Below are 16,174 nucleotides of genomic sequence, written 5' to 3' on the forward strand. Positions count from 1 at the left end.
TTCCTTTTGTGTTGTGATTCTTATTTTTTGTAGTTGTATGTGTTCCACATTTCCGAAATTTCATTCTTTGTGTCTTCTTATCTTCAGTATACAGTGTTTAAAGAGAGTAGAAGAGAGTACATATCACCCACCCATCGAGATCAGTTAAATTAACTGGTTTTTCCCATTTTTACATACACATTTTGACAAATTTTGTTAAATTAACTGTCCCCCTGTTTTTACGCTCTTTTAACACATATTATATCAATGAGCGTAACTCTTTGATCGAGACATTTGATAGGACAATAGCTAAAATATTTTAGGCAATTTCTCAAGTATCTCGTTCCGTTCATATGTATTAGTCATTTGAACGGGACCTGGCTGACAACACTGACGTTTATCAATTTATCAAAACACAACACAGTACAGATTTCTAAATCACTTTTAGAAATATGACTGATAGCAATACTCTCTCTAGCATTCAAACTCTCTCAAAAAATCGATGTAGGGGGGAAAATAAGTTTGAGAAACGCTGATTTTTAATATGACTTAAAAACAACAACAACAACAACAACACGAGCGAACAAAGTAGCAGTGATTCATAAACGTATCTACCACCTTAATAATTGTAGTTTGGTTGCTAGGGAGAGTATTGCTGATAGACTTTAACAAGTGAAATTGCGTAAAATCAATCGTCCATCACAGATTCGAGAAAATAGATTGTTACGATCAAAGCGAGAGTTCCGAAGACCAGTTAATTATAACTTGCCTTGGGGTACTTGACATTGCTTATAGACTGTTATGATCAGAGCGAGAGTTCCGACGACCAGTTTCAATTAAAATAACTGATCCAAATTATATATCCTTCTCTCTCATCATAACTGTCTATTTTGTTATAGACTGTTATGATCAGAGCGAGAAAACCGAAGACTAGTTATTATAACTTGCCTTGGGGTACTTGTCAAAGTATTTGCTTCTCTTTCAACGTGGTACGTTGAGAGCAAAAGGACAGAAGACCAGTTTATTTTAACTTGCCTTGGGGTACTTGTCAAACTATCTTCTTCTCTTTCATCATAACAGTCTATACATTTTTGACAGTTAAAATAACTCATCCAATTTATATTTCCCTCTCTCTCATCATAACCATCTATACTCGTCGTATGCTACCACTGTGGTATTGTCTTTGTACTAGGTCCTCGTGTCACTTGCGTAATCATTTTCATAGCGAGACGATTTCTCTCTTAACAAAATAATCAAATTCTTTAAATAAAACATTTTATCAACATCACATGTAAAAAATCATTAAATTTTTTGCCATTTATCATTGCAAAGTTCAACCTTATCTAATGTGAAGTTATGATGATAAGATTTTAAGCTTTGGTGCGCACACGGCGTCTCATATCACATAAATGTGAGCATGATGTGTTAATGTAGTGGTGATGATAGTGTCAACCCACAGTAGAAAAACCGTCAAAACCTACGATATATAAAATGTCATTCATACATACACCATACACACATCCATAGATATCAAGCAAAATATTGTTTTTATTGAATATCCATCATACATCCATTCAGTTGTATAAAAAACCAACGAAAGGCGACAGTAGCTGGTACACACATTAAAGCATAACTTATCATGAGTATTTTTTTTTTTGAATTTGCAACTTGAGTGCTGGAACTGCTGAGCATTTTGTTGTGTTAAAATCGGGTCAATTCAACGTATTGACGAAATCGATAAAACGTTTCTTTTCTATGTGGAAATTTTCCGGGGATTTTAATTACCGAAGGCAATGACACTTTCAATTGTTTAAGTGGTTTTTAAAGTATACGAAACTCTAAACGTTTTCGATTGTGAGTATTCAGTGAAGAGCCTTTGAGCAAAAAGAAAAACAATTTTGAAGGTTAACTCCTCCGTGTGTGCATACATGTATGATTCAGCCAAATAATGAATGAAGCACAAAAAACTCATGATTTTTCATTGGGGAATGTGTCGCAGGACATACCGATGACCACAACTTCCCAAGATCAGCCGTCCGTTTATTTAGTCGAAACATTCTACATAACATCGAAGAAGAACACCGTTTTTCAAGTTCGATTAACCGAAAAGGGTCTAAGTCTACGTAAAAAGAGCAATGGTTCGTCGAAAGAGCAAACAATTCTGCTGGAGGATATAATCGGTTGCCGTTGTTTACGTAGTAAGCGAAAACGTAATGCATCGTGTGCATGTTCGTCGGTGCCAGGGAATGAATCGAAATTGAGAGTCGTTGAAGATAGTTCGGTTGATTTGGATGAAACAGATGTCAGCGCCTATTTGTACATTTATGCGTACATCTTGAAGAAAAATCGACGAGGTGGTCATCGCGAACGAACAACGCTTACGCTTCGGTTTCGTTCCTTCGACAAATATGAGGACAACAACAAAGAAGCTCAAAAGTGGCGAGCAGCAATCAAAAAACTGCTGGCCGATAGAATGTCCATTACTCCGCACGGATACACAGTGAAAGACATGCGAAAGGTATTGATTTTGGTCAATCCGAAGTCTGGATCGGGCAAAGCCAGAGAAACGTTTCAACAGCGTGTGGCACCAATATTCGTTGAAGCGGAAATTCCATACGAATTGCATGTTACAAAACATGCAAACTATGCACGAGATTTCGTGCGAAACAAAGACATTCACATTTATAAGTACATAGTGGTGGTTGGTGGTGATGGCCTGTATTTCGAAGTAATAAACGGAATGTTTGAACGTGTTGATTGGGAACGTGCAATAGCCGAAATTTGTATCGGAATAATTCCCTGCGGGTCAGGAAATGGACTAGCCAGAAGTATTGCTCATAGCTACAAGTAAGTTGCTCAAATCATTCAATTTCGTTTGTTTGTCGCAATGTGATTTCGTATGTCCGATTAAATGAGAGTGCTTGTGTACGAAGGCATTGCTTTTCAATTGATGTCGACTCTCTTGTCGCCGTGCGGTAAGATAAAATTGAAAAATTTCGAAAAATTGTTTGAAGTGCTCTCATTTGAACGGAAAGTGTGGAAGCCCATGACAAGCATTAGCTCTTCACAAATTACGTACACGAAAAATTTCGAATTTTTGACTCACTCTGAATTTGTATGAAGGAAAAATGTCGAAAATATACGAAGGGACGTAGTAACGAGCAGGCAAGTGCAGGCAGAGCCTGCCCTAATAATTGCGAAATATCGGTTTTCGCATGTCCTGTGAAAACTCTCTAGCTACGGCCCTGAATATACGGATACGGAACGTAAGCTTTTGTCAGACCGCTCATTCTATCCTAAAGGGAGTACGTAATTGGTGAACGGTTCCTAGGCTCCCTAGTTTAGGAGTAATGTGTATCTTCTATATGATGAAGAGTGGAACGTATCTTCTTCTGCACAGCATTGGTCGGTGGTTTTCCATTTTTTCACAGCTACACTTTTGTCAAGACATGTCTAACTCGAAGTGTATGTCCTAAGTGAAATTCTCTGAAAATCTTCTAAAATATGCAGGAAGAATACCAAGCCTGACTAACCTTCTCGTGACTTATCTAATTATGTCGTCCTATAATGTACTTAACGATCGTCAGTCTCGTTATAATGTAATCAAATTCAAAATTAAACTTTCCTAATTGAAACTTAATAATCAAATCAATGGACTCCAGTTGCATTGTCTGGAAATCAATTTTTAAAAGTCAACCAATTACTTTCGACGACCTTGACGTGAATGTCAGTCGAAATTATAGAGGTAAATTTTGACTAGGTCATAATCAAACATCTAATTAATGAAGCACGTTAGCCAAACCTACGAATTGTTCGAGTAAGACATTTATCTGCAGTCACTTGTTGAAAACATTGAAATTAATTGTAGAGCTTAACATAGTAAATAAAATACCTTTGGTCTCCTTCATCTATTATTTATTGTCGTTATTGATTTTCTACTTGGAGTTTCTGTATTTTTCTGAACATTTTATTGTTTTGCAATTAAAACCAATTGCAGTCCAGTCGATAGTGATATTTTTTGCAGGCGATTGAAGTGCATCGTATTTAGCTTTTATTATCTTTTTAGAACGGAGATTTTTTCAGCTCGTTGAGGGATTAATAAACAAAATCTTTCTGATTGAGACTGAAGCAAAAAAGCAAAAAATCTGAACACATTTTTCGTTCGATTTAACTATTTACCAACCTGAGTACAAATTCGTTGAACCACTACAGTTCAAGTACACACTGTTTTGTATGGATCGATCTAAAGTAAACGCAAATGGCATTGACAATACATTCATAACATGTTTGGAATTTAGTGCAGCATGAAATATCATTATTTTAGATACACGGCTTAGTTAGTAGTGTTTTAGCATTCAATTTATGTTGTTGCATAAACATATTATGCCGTCGTCGACGGTGGACGACGCAATTAAATGTTACTTGTATTTCTAGTTTGTTGAGATAGAAAGTAGTTGAGCTTTTTTTAATGGCTAACAAACAAAAACCCCTGAAGGCTAAATACAAAATACCAAAAAAAAAAGAAGTTAAAAAATCTTAAGATTCAATCCATGTTAAACACCATCGAGTCAATAAATATTTTTTATTTTATTTTTTATTGAACTTTGCTTATTCTTACTTAAGTCTTCGTCACCGTTATTTGCATGCCTCATCTCATTATACGGAAATTTATTAAATTTATTGAATTAGCAATATTACTAACCATGTCATTATATCTGATTTTGTTTCCTTTTTTTTTATTATTTCCACTTAGTCACCATGATGTATTTTATGGCGAGCATCGATTTTATTTCTTTAAATAAAAATTTCTTGTTACATCGCATGATGGTCAGCACAATATTCATAACAAACATTTTTTATGGTCATTTTTGGATGAAGCCAAAGATATTTATCGCGGCAAAAAATTATCAGAATCATCGCACTTCAAGCAAAACTGATCATAGTTGACAGCTGTCAAATAGAGTACTATCTATTGATTAAGTTCAAGCTGAAAAGTACAGTATAGTTTCTGAAAGAACAAGTTAAAACAACTTGTAGATCACTCAATATTTTCGTTAGGAAGAGGGTCCTAAAAAAACATATTTTGGACTTCTACCTAGGTTTCTAGGTCTCTTCAGTTTCAGTTTCAGTTTCTTTATTTTACCCAGAATTCAATCTTATAACATTTAAAAAAAATGAAAAACTTCATTAATGAGAATCAATCTTCCTCTACAAAGACTTTGCAACAAATGAACATGATCTCTTTTCAAACAGGATATGAAAAAAAAATTCTTGCTAAGAGCGCATGGTGGAAGTCGGAGGAAAAAAGGCTAAAACCTCCACACGAAATATATATAAAACTAATCTAAAGGTTTCTAGGTCTCTAGGTCTCCAGTAAGAAATTATTACTAAACACGACCTCTCGTCTACCTGTGAATGCCTTCCCAATTCAAGCTAAAAGCTTCTTCCTACTTACATTCGCATTAACAGAGTTAAGGCTCTTCCACTAGCTGATCTATTTTCACGTTTAGTGAATGATAATTCTATTTTAAATGAAAAAAAAACCGGAACTGTTCTTTCAGTCCCTATGTGTATAGCAGGGCTTACTTTCAGGATTTTTTTTTTTTTCGAGAATTTCGGAAATTCCGCAGAATTTTAAGAATTTAAATTCTTGAACTGGTTGGTTAAGCGCAATACTGATTTTGCTGGACTCAAACCTCAATTTTTGACGAGGGTCGCATAAAAAATTATTTTTGACTTCCATTCTACCTGTCTAAGAAATTATTACCTGAATACCACCTATCGTTTGCATGTTACCAAGTTTGAGCTAAAGGCTTATTTCCACCTACATTCACACTAACAAAGTTGAGTCTAAGACTCTTCCACTAGCCGATCTATTTCCACGTTTAGTGAGTAATATTACTCACTACTCACTACTCACTACATAGTTCGAGTTAATGTGGAAAAAAACTGAACATCAGGGTCTCATGCGGGTGATTTGATTCTCTGTCTCTATTTCTTTTCCCTGTCCACTGTGTAAATTCCAATGTAATTAACGTTAAATTACTTATAATGATTGATCGACCGCCCTCTAATACGTGTGCTTAAATCTAATTTTATGTTTTGAAAATTATTTTAATCGAAATTTATGTTGTGTTGTGTACTAAAATTACTAAAATTAAATTTAATGAATCGTCAGTACTATAATTTTTCACTCTGCAATTTTCATTGCAATGACTTTATTGACAAGCTTCTAACGAAAATTAATTCGAATTGCTTTGAAGTGTAGTTGATTTGCTGATTTTTTATTAACAAAAAAACCTCGATGTTATGCTAATTGCAAATTTAATTCAGGCAATACACTGTGTGTACAGTGAAACAGTATAATGGATATTTCTTACTATAATTTGCATAAGTCTCGGTGACAATATTGTTGTCCATGCCCACTTACGGAGTCGTTGCTCTTCAATTGCATGCAAAAATAAGTTCAATCACACTACTCGAAAGTACATCGCTGATTCGATATTTAATTTATGTGTAGTTTACATGAAGACCACCAAAATGTTTGTGCTACAGTCAGAGGCAGTGAAATTTCAGCATGAATTTGCTTCAGCTGTTTTTCAGCTGATCGACACAAATAATCAAAATTGTTTATATGGTTTTACCGCTGACACGCGCGTGCTTTTAGCAGCTTCAACCGTATAAACAGTTTTGATTGTGTGTGTGCTGAAAAACATCTGAAGCAAATTCATTCTGAAATTTCACTACCTCTGACTGCACTCCTGTTCAATATTTGATTATTGTTTCACGAATAGAACCAAGATAGTTTTCTAGCGACTTCTTAAGGCAATGAATCAAAAAGACGAATACAGATAGGTCCGTAATTCTTCACACAAGAATAGTTTTTCAAAACCTCCCGTTTTCATCCGCGTTGCATGCAAACAACTATTGAATTCAATTCGAAAATGGTTCGTTAATTCAAGATGAAAAGATGTCCAATCAATTAAAACTTACAAATTGCCTTTACACATCCATCAGTCACAGTGTGTTGATGAATTGCAAAACTGTTTTGTTATTGTTATTGTTATTAAAGCCAATGAATTAACGCTTTTTAACTGTAATTAGATGCAGATGCATTCGGAAAAAGCTAATAGAAACAGACAGTTCAAGTATACATTGTTGCTACTGAACGTGATGCAAAATCGCTGACCACTAAACCGTTTAAAATGGTTTGCTAATACAATTGGCAGAGTCGTTAAGGTTCTTTTTTCGTTAATTAAATGCACAAACAAAATTGCATTTATTGCGTGCATTTGTTTTGCAAATATCCTGAAACTCGTTGGACTTCTCCGAATTGTATTCTAGGCATCGAATTACGTAAGCTCGAATCTACAACGTTCAAGGTTGATTGTGTAGTTAAGCCTGTCTTACGATTTTTTTAAATGATTTAAATTCGAGGTAACAAATTCAAATTTGCCCGTATCACATAGTGACCGACAGTTTTTTTTAAAGACTTTACCTGCGCGATAAGATAACATGACCCGGTATCTATGAAATAAAAAACAGATTTATTGTGGTTGTTATGTTCACCATATACGTGCGAATGTATTTCTGATCATCAATCAATTATCTTGTTATGGAACAAACCTCGTACCTACTCCACATAACTAAGCGAACGATACATTCTCTTGCTGACATTAATAGCAAATCCCGCCAATAAAATTCCAAATATTAATGCACTTCCTTCAACTGAACGAATTTGAATTCGTAGATTATCCAACAACATTTTCACCGTTTTGCTTTCCACTTCGGTCTCTCTAAAATTCGGAGAAATTTTCATCGATCGAAGATATGGTGATATAGTGTCCAGCGAAAATGCTGGGAAGTATTCGATCATTTTCAGCCGTATCCAGTAGATTTGAGGCGTTCTAAAGTGTGTCGTGTACCGGAACTTGTATAAAACAGCCCGCACATAATTCGGTGTCGTTGCAACAGTTGATTGATCTCCCAGTAAGGCCAATACATGTGGGTTTCCTTGCAATAGCCTGTAGGCCAGAGACATTGTCCACACTTCTTTACGGTAATGCGATGTTGCGGATTCGTATAATTTAAAATCGATGCGAGGAAGGTACGGTCCTGAAACGAAAGACTTAGCGACTTAGCCATGGTTTGAACAATACTTTGTAAATAAGAGACGAAACCAACCGGCAAACGGCAGTGTCGAATTTACATTTGATGGCTTGTACAAGAAATCATATTCCGTCCATGGTCCTTCTAAATTGTCCGAATGCTCGTATATGATTTCAAAGCGTTCGGTACGCATTCTCCGAAACGTTGTACCGTACTCGTTAATGATGTTGAATTTTTTGATTTGCTGATAGAATGTTCCAAGCTTTCGAAATAAGAAACAAGTTTAAGAGCTGTACGTTTTAACGTTTACATGGGGGTCTTACATCAGAATTGGTTATATTTGTGCTGGAATCTATGTTTCCATGGGGAACCTGAAATTAATTTTAATAGTCAACGCAGTGGAAACACAGTCAGAGGCAGTGAAATTTCAGCATGAATTTGCTTCAGCTGTTTTTCAGCTGATCCACACAAACAATCGATCAGTTGAAAAAACAGCTGAAGCAAAATTCATGCTGAAATTTCATTGTCTCTTGCTGTACTTCCATGTAACGTGAATTCACAGTTAAATTCTCCATTTCAAACATTTACCACCCGTCCAAGATTTTTTGATTGATAAAATAACTAAATTCAAAGAAAAGATTTGCTAAACGAAAAGTAAGGGACCATTTACATATTACGTATGCGTGAGTGCACCAGTCTGCTGACATGTATCAGTAGTCAGACACATGCTGTTCTTTAATTGATAAACTTTTTTTTATGAATGAAAGAACAACAGTCGTCCGATTACCGTCACAATGTTCTTGGTATGCCTAGACTTCTTTTGTTCTTTTTTACGGCCCCATCCACTCAAGTGCTTACGTAATATGTGAACGTACCCCAAATGGAGTGAAACAAGCGAATTCACGTTTCGAATTGATCTTTACCATCGACACAAGGACCATTGATATTGCAATAATGCTGAACGACAACAGTATGTTCGCTCCGTAAATTTTTTGGAAGAATGTTCGCTACTCGATATAAGAAGAGGTTATGAGCTCTTAAAGTGAATAATACTTATGTTTCCATTAACCTACCGTTTGAATAATCGTTCGATGCGATACTAAATTGATCAGAAATGTTGAAATGATAACAAATGTGGCGAGTAACGGAGCCGGTTTAATCGATTGACGGAGGATTTCCAAATATTTCTCTTCGAACTTAACTGAAAGTAATAAACATTGGGAGTGCTTTTTCGAAGTCTTTCACAATCAATGAGTTGCTTCTAAACCACTTACGTGCATCTACTGATGACGAAATTATCCAACCAATTCCAAAGAACATTACATACGAAATGACCAAGACCTTGACCATATGAACAATGGTCCTGAAAATAGAATCAGCCAATGATTGTTAGGGCTATCGGTTTACCAATTGAGGAATTTACCATCCACATTTTCGCTGAGTTATGAACGCATCATCAACCAAGCATAACAGTAAGACCAGCAGCATTAAGTTTAAGAATCCGAAATTTCCCGTCATTATTATGTTCAGTTGAAAAAACACCTTTGAACACATTAAAAAAGGGACATTAAAATTCGAGGACATCTCATGAATGCTTTGGTTGTACCAGCCAGTAGAAGGCATATCTTCTGATTGTTCGATGTGGAAAGAAAAACAACCAAACTGCACCAAGTTCTGTCACATTTGAGAAGATGGTCGTTATTTTCAACCAGTTAGCCAGAAAATTATGCGAAACCCAAGCTAGGACTGTTGGTAAGGGCATCGTTTCAAAGTAGTGGCTAAGAGCTATACGATTTTCGGTAGAATTTTATTTGTTGGTTGCTCAATTTCTGAACATATTTTGTAGACTAAACCTGTAAAGTTCCACCAATGTGGACAGCGACTCAGAATCTTTGCTGCTCCGGTTGCAAAAAAGTATCTGAAATAACGTCAGACTGTATGCTTTAGTCATTCGAATTATTCATAGTCAAACAATCCAACCGCATAAGTAGCCATCGAAGCACTATTAAGATGACTTTATCCGAAGAACTTGCTTGATTCGATCGAGTTAATGGTGCCAGCATAATCATGATAAATCCAGCTTCCACCAACAAATAATCGGAATCGCTTGCGAACAATTGAGCAATTTGTATTAGTGAACCATACAAACACCACAACACAGCAAACGTTGGTAAAATGCATACCCTCTGTGTCATTAATCTATAGATAATCGAAATTACAGATATCCATTAGAGCGTACTGACAAGTTTGTAATAATTATACCCAGCGAACGAAATTATCGATCCGAGTAGAGCAATCATGTCGATCATATATTCGACATCTAGTCCGCAGTATGGAGCCAAATGTAAAAGCGTTGGTTTACGAACTATATTGGAACGTAAATCCTTCGCTGGTGATTCAATTTGTAATCGGGCTGGAGATATTCCATTGTTGCCGAACAGACCTGAAGCAATTCAATAAAGTGAGCGTGTGGATCATGATATGACGATTGTAAATGCCTTCTCTCTATTTTTGATCTTGTAAGATTAATAGTGGGTAGGGAAGAAAATATCTGCGTAAATTTTTAGTCACCGGTACAGACGGAATGTGGTCAGGTCAATCTGAATTTTACTTGGATTTATCTGAACCCTGATTGACATGTAACGCGATTGAATGAATTTTGACCTGACCTGAAATGACTTTGGATTTTAGGTCTGACCTGTCGTCAGGTCAGGTTCCAGGTCGACCTGAAATGTTTGACTTTGTATAAAAGTTTCTTTAAATTTCAGGTCAACCTGAAAAATGACCTGACAGATTTGAGAAATTCAGGTCAGAACAGGTTGCTTCAAAACAAAAACCTGACCATACCCGACCTGAAATTTCAGGTCCTACAATTTTTTGATTTTTTCCGAGCTTTACTTAATTTAGAAACTTCAATTGAATTATGCAAGTTCATTAAGGGAGTTAGTTGTATTCATATTGGATAATTACACGACAAGTTGGAACTGAACTCCGTTACTTCTACATTTTAATCATATTAAGTTTCTCCAAACAAACTTTCTTCAAACACAGCATGACTTTGAATTCATTTATCAATAATATTGAATTACAAATTACACTACACAAAATGCTACTCTGGAATCGTTATGCTCCGAATAGTTCTTTGTTTCGTACATTAATTTAACCTGCTGTTGTGTAATGCTACAAATTTACCTGTACTTTGATAATAGAAGGACACAAAAGCAATTAGATATATCGTTGACATTCCTCGTAAAATCAAATTTCTCGTACGAGTGATTCCATCACCCTGTCCACTCGATTTCCTTGCATCTGTCATTGGTTCGATTGTATCCAATTCTTATTAAGTACGAATGGATTGCTGGTCGTCTTTTTCTATCAACACAATATTTTTCACTTAGTCGAACTACTACCAAATGTATTGATAATCGATTTTGATTACTTTCTAGCTGTGATTTGGGGTTTAAACTCTTTGTTTATTTAATATGCTGCAACCATGTGATTTTAGAAAAGCCGACTCAAGCCGCAAAAAAAGACTGAGGTTCAAATATTTATAGACAACCGCACACAACAGCACCACGAAAATAGAATGAAAAATGTTTCTTTGAGAGCATAAAAGAAAATTTAATGTTTCCAGTTGTTGCGCATGAGTTTTTTTTGGATCGGTGTTTACTCTCGCATGTGTCCCTGTTGTGGCACAGCTAACAAAATATTCTCTCTTTCTATAGTAGATTTTTCAGTATTTATACACGACAAAACTATGTCGGTCTGCATATGAATGGATATTTCCTTTTCAAAAACCGGTCAATGATTTTGTATTTGTATGAGCCGGCAGAAGTTTTATGCAATTTTAATGGAAACGTATAGCTCTGGTTGTTGGTTCAATTTTCTTTTCTTATTGATAAATCTGCTACGGATTGTGAGATTGAGTATGCTTCTTATTATTGACAGACGAACAATAACGTTTCAATTTATTGTTAAAGTTTCTGAAAAAGTGCACTCTAGGCAGGATATATCTTGAAGTTTTTGACCGATTTAAATTTTTTTAAAGCGTAAAGTATAGGATTTTGAATTGGCTACAAACTTCCTGAAGAAAGTTTTCAGGATTTTTTAGTATTTCGATCAGATTTCAAGGTTTTATGCAGAAAAAAAATGATCCTTCAACTTCCGCCATGCCATTTTTTTTCGGCAATTTTGGAATATTTTGTCAACAAAATAATTATTCTAAAAAAAACTTTGAACTTTTAAGAATATTTTACAGCTTATTCCATATCGATATCTGTTTGGGAACTGGCATGAAAATTCAGTGAAGCCAAAGTGACATAACGGCCGCTCCAGGCGGAACGAGTGAGCTACCGGCGTTGCCCCTGATGATTTTGGAATCAGCATTCCATACAGATCATAATAAAATCATAAAATCAATACTACCTCGATTTGCACAATCTTTTGCCTTAGCGGACGCACTAATAGCCGTGAAGTATCGCCAGAGTGATAATCAAAAGCAAAATGATAGTTTTCTCAGGATCTTTCGTAAAAGTATGAATTCCCTAGGATCGAACAAGATGCCTTAAAATTACCTAACGTAAAATAAGAGTTTCATTAGGATTACCGCCTCTGCGTTACCTTTCGTAAAAGGAAAGATTCCCTAAGATCGAACATAACGGCTTAACGTTACTTTTTGTAAAAGAATAGTTTCCTTAGGATCGAACCAAGAACCTTTTCGTCACCTTTGTAATAGGATAAATTCCCTAGGATTGAACAAAATCATCATAATTTTTGGTTGATTTGAAGAATCGAGTGTAAAAAGTGTGAAGAAACGCCACAAAGACAAATTTACCATTCTTTGTTTCTGTCGGTGTTTCTCAAACTTTCGTAATTATTCTTGGTGTTTCTTTACACTTTCCCGTTTTTTTTTTGTGATTTGACTTTGGCCATTCTTTACGTCTTTAGTTTATGATTCATTCATTTTCCCTCAACTCGATCGTTTCATTTTTAACTTGAGTTATATGTACTACCACTAACGCCCCACATGAGTTCTTCCAAGTTTTGAACATTTAGACAGAATATTCTACGACGGAAATCACACTTACCATTTTCGTGGTTGTACACTCCACTTCCACTTTGTACACTTCTTGACAACTTACACGACCAATTACCCATCAATTTTTGTTGTATTTTTCCTCGACAAACTGATTAATTTCTCGATTTTCTTTTTTAGCGAACCTTATAATGCAAAGCCTATACTGAGTGCAACATTAACAAATGTCCGTGGCAAATGTAACCCCATCGATTTAGTGCGAGTTGAAACGAAGTCGCAGGTAAACATTTCTTATTTAATTTGATTCAGATCTCGAACTCATTTTCATTCTCTTCTGTTTCAGATAATGTTTTCCTTTCTATCCGTTGGATGGGGCTTGATATCAGATATTGATATCGAAAGCGAACGGCTACGTTTGATCGGTTATCCACGATTTACCCTCTGGTCCATTCATCGTTTGATCAACCTTCGCACATACCATGGTACGGTGTCGTATTTACCAGCCAGTAGCTACAAAATCGAGCAGACTCCTCAACCGAATCGCATTTACAAAACAAATCTTAAGCACAGCATCAGCTGTGGCAATACGCTGGAATGTATGGATTGCAGTGAAGATGGCGAATGTGAAGCATGTGATACAGGTTTCGGCGACGTATTATCACTCGAAACGAGTGGCGGTGCGGAAACCGACTCGTTCCGTCCGCGACTGGACAGTTGGTATTCTGCCAATTCACGGAAGAGCGCCTATTTCTCAACAACTGACAGCTACTATCAGAGCGTGGCCGAGAAAACATCGAACGGTAGCGATCAAGTCGATTCAAGTGTACCTGCTCAAATGTACGGACCAGCCGCAACTATTCCATCGCTCATCACACCCATCCCAGACGATTGGACCATTGAAACTGGTGAATTTTTGATGGTCCATGCCGTGTCGCAAACCCACATATCATCCGATTGCTTCTTCGCACCATCATCGGCTCTAAATGACGGCGTCATCTGGTTATGCATCATTCGCGGTGGGGCTAGTCGCAAGGAGCTGTTGAAATTCTTTCTGGGTATGAGTTCCGGTACACATTTACCGAACGTACCGAGCGATTACATTAGCATGATACCGGTGATGGCGTTCCGAATCGATCCGATAGTTGATTCGTCGGAGGAGAAATACGGCCATTTGACGGTGGATGGTGAAAAGGTCGAATATGGGCCGATTCAAGGTGAAATCTTTCCAAGCATTGCCAAGGTCATGGTACCAAATTTTTCGTTATAATAGTGAATGTGTCCGCAGTGAAGAGAAAGCAAGAAACGATTACGATCTAAGCTCTTTGTTAATCTAATCTAATGGTAGGAACTATGTTTTGTGTGTTTGTCGTGTTTGGTCATCGTCAATTAGCTGCATTGGGAGGAATAATTGAACAAGAGATAGTTTTAAGACTAAGTAGTATAACATATTGTTAACTGAGATTATTCTAATTAAAAAGTGAATGTTAGGAATGTTGAAAATGAAAATTATTATTTCAGATTAATATATCTCCGGTTAAATTAACTGCAATGGTTTTTTCTTCGTCACTACATACAAATGATTCTAAACATTATTTTTTTGTTACACGTGTGCTACACACAATTACGTCGATTTTATTGGGACAATTTTTTTTTTAGTTTCCTTAATTTGTTATGTTTTTTCTTTGTTAAAAATGAATTAGAATTTTATTTAACATTTTTTCCATTGTACCACTGTTTAACTTGAATTTTGTCACAAAATTGAATTGTTAATGGAGAACAAAACAAAACTTTGCATTTGAACATTAAAAGTACTAATTTACCACTGATTTGCAAATAAATTGTCTTTCATTTTACTCTGGATACTCCAAGACGAGACCGAATGGGAATTAATCATAGAGTAGACTTTAGATTTAGCAAAATCCGCTGACACCGTTGTCCGATTTGACAATATAATGCTCGAAAGTCTCGGGTCACAAACAAATTCATGTAGCTGCTATATGTACGAGGGGCAAACTACTTTGAAAAATGAAGTACCACAACCATCACTATCCGTGACTTTCTGTCATTTGAAATATATTTTGGTCAGGTCCAGGTTCACTAAAAATAGACAGATTTTTGAAAATCTGTTTATTTTGGATAAATTCTGGTAGCTCAACGCATGGTACACTAAAAAAGATTTGTCAAAAAATCTCTCGACAATAAGTTGTGAGTCGATCGAAATCAATCAAATTTTCAAAGTATAATCTCTCTACTATCTAAAACAAGCTAATTTATTTTAAAATGTAACTTCGACAATAACTTAGTTTTGGTTGTATTTGTTTGACCAGCTCTGAGAAAAGTGAGCAGTTAAATTTTAACGAAATTTCAAATAAACTGCTCAGTTTTCTCAGAGCTGGTCAAACTGCTACAACCAAATCTATTTTATGTTGAAAGCTAACACACTTGTGCTCCTTATTGCGGTTCTTCATTTTGAAAGATTAGTTTAATCTATTGTTTAAAAAACGCAGGACATGTAGGACATTTTTTGAGATACATGAAAAAAAGCAGGAATTCTAATTAAGGTTCAAATTCACTTCCCTTAGTCGATTCACATTTGTCTGCGGTTAAGTTTAAACTCGAAAAAAAAAAATCGGTTAAATAGATCCAGAGACGAGGGAGAAACCACTGGCCGAAAGGGTGACAAATCAATGTCTAATTCCTTTCAATTCCTTCAATTACCGAATGAATTCCGCTTTGGAGGATTTGCACTTTTATTCATATTATTTTTCATAATTCCTATAAATTTCTAATAATTCCATGATATTTTCTGTTTCTTTTTGTTACTCACTGTCTACCTTTTCTTTACTTTGTTCCGATAATTTTCTAAGATTTCCTTCACATTTAAAGAGAAACTGCACGAAACCCGTCGAAATTACTGCAGTTTCGTAGCTGCCGAAGTATCCTGTAACTAATAAGAATTGAAGAAATGTAGATGTAGAAGAAATTGATAGCAATTGATGGAATTACAAGGAATTGGAGGAATTATAAGGAATTGAAATTAAATGAAAGGAA

General features: G+C 35.8%; 2 protein-coding genes across 2 annotated transcripts; one reads left to right on the forward strand and one right to left on the reverse strand.

Moving 5' to 3' along the window:
• Positions 1 to 1,443: 1,443 nt before the first annotated feature.
• LOC119085587 (sphingosine kinase 2-like) lies at positions 1,444 to 14,961 on the forward strand. The gene is made up of 3 exons (XM_037196008.1): positions 1,444 to 2,826; positions 13,304 to 13,403; positions 13,467 to 14,961. The coding sequence occupies exons 1-3, from the start codon at positions 1,928 to 1,930 to the stop codon at positions 14,388 to 14,390; spliced, it is 1,923 nt and encodes a 640-aa protein (XP_037051903.1). The 5' UTR covers positions 1,444 to 1,927; the 3' UTR covers positions 14,391 to 14,961.
• LOC119085596 (lipase maturation factor 2-like) lies at positions 7,530 to 11,656 on the reverse strand. Its single transcript, XM_037196019.1, has 13 exons — positions 11,528 to 11,656; positions 11,281 to 11,460; positions 10,351 to 10,531; positions 10,069 to 10,287; positions 9,942 to 10,006; positions 9,695 to 9,873; positions 9,512 to 9,630; positions 9,363 to 9,451; positions 9,162 to 9,289; positions 9,012 to 9,095; positions 8,412 to 8,459; positions 8,164 to 8,350; positions 7,530 to 8,094 (listed from the first exon to the last, which is right to left on the reverse strand). The coding sequence occupies exons 2-13, from the start codon at positions 11,402 to 11,404 to the stop codon at positions 7,613 to 7,615; spliced, it is 1,905 nt and encodes a 634-aa protein (XP_037051914.1). The 5' UTR covers positions 11,405 to 11,460; positions 11,528 to 11,656; the 3' UTR covers positions 7,530 to 7,612.
• Positions 14,962 to 16,174: the final 1,213 nt, after the last annotated feature.

This window comes from Bradysia coprophila, chromosome II, assembly GCF_014529535.1.
Source record: "Bradysia coprophila strain Holo2 chromosome II, BU_Bcop_v1, whole genome shotgun sequence".
NCBI lineage: Eukaryota > Metazoa > Arthropoda > Insecta > Diptera > Sciaridae > Bradysia > Bradysia coprophila.

Bases quoted from the DNA above. Each gene is read 5' to 3' on its own strand.
- LOC119085587 (XM_037196008.1), top strand. From the start codon at position 1,928: ATGAATGAAGCACAAAAAACTCATGATTTTTCATTGGGGAATGTGTCG. The intron at 2,827-13,303 runs GTAAGTTGCTCA...TTTCTTTTTTAG, and splicing joins AGTATTGCTCATAGCTACAA to CGAACCTTATAATGCAAAGC. The intron at 13,404-13,466 runs GTAAACATTTCT...CTTCTGTTTCAG, and splicing joins GAGTTGAAACGAAGTCGCAG to ATAATGTTTTCCTTTCTATC.
- LOC119085596 (XM_037196019.1), bottom strand. From the start codon at position 11,404: ATGACAGATGCAAGGAAATCGAGTGGACAGGGTGATGGAATCACTCGT. The intron at 9,096-9,161 runs GTAGGTTAATGG...TATATCGAGTAG, and splicing joins ATCGAACGATTATTCAAACG to CGAACATTCTTCCAAAAAAT. The intron at 8,095-8,163 runs GTTGGTTTCGTC...CTTTCGTTTCAG, and splicing joins TTCGACACTGCCGTTTGCCG to GACCGTACCTTCCTCGCATC.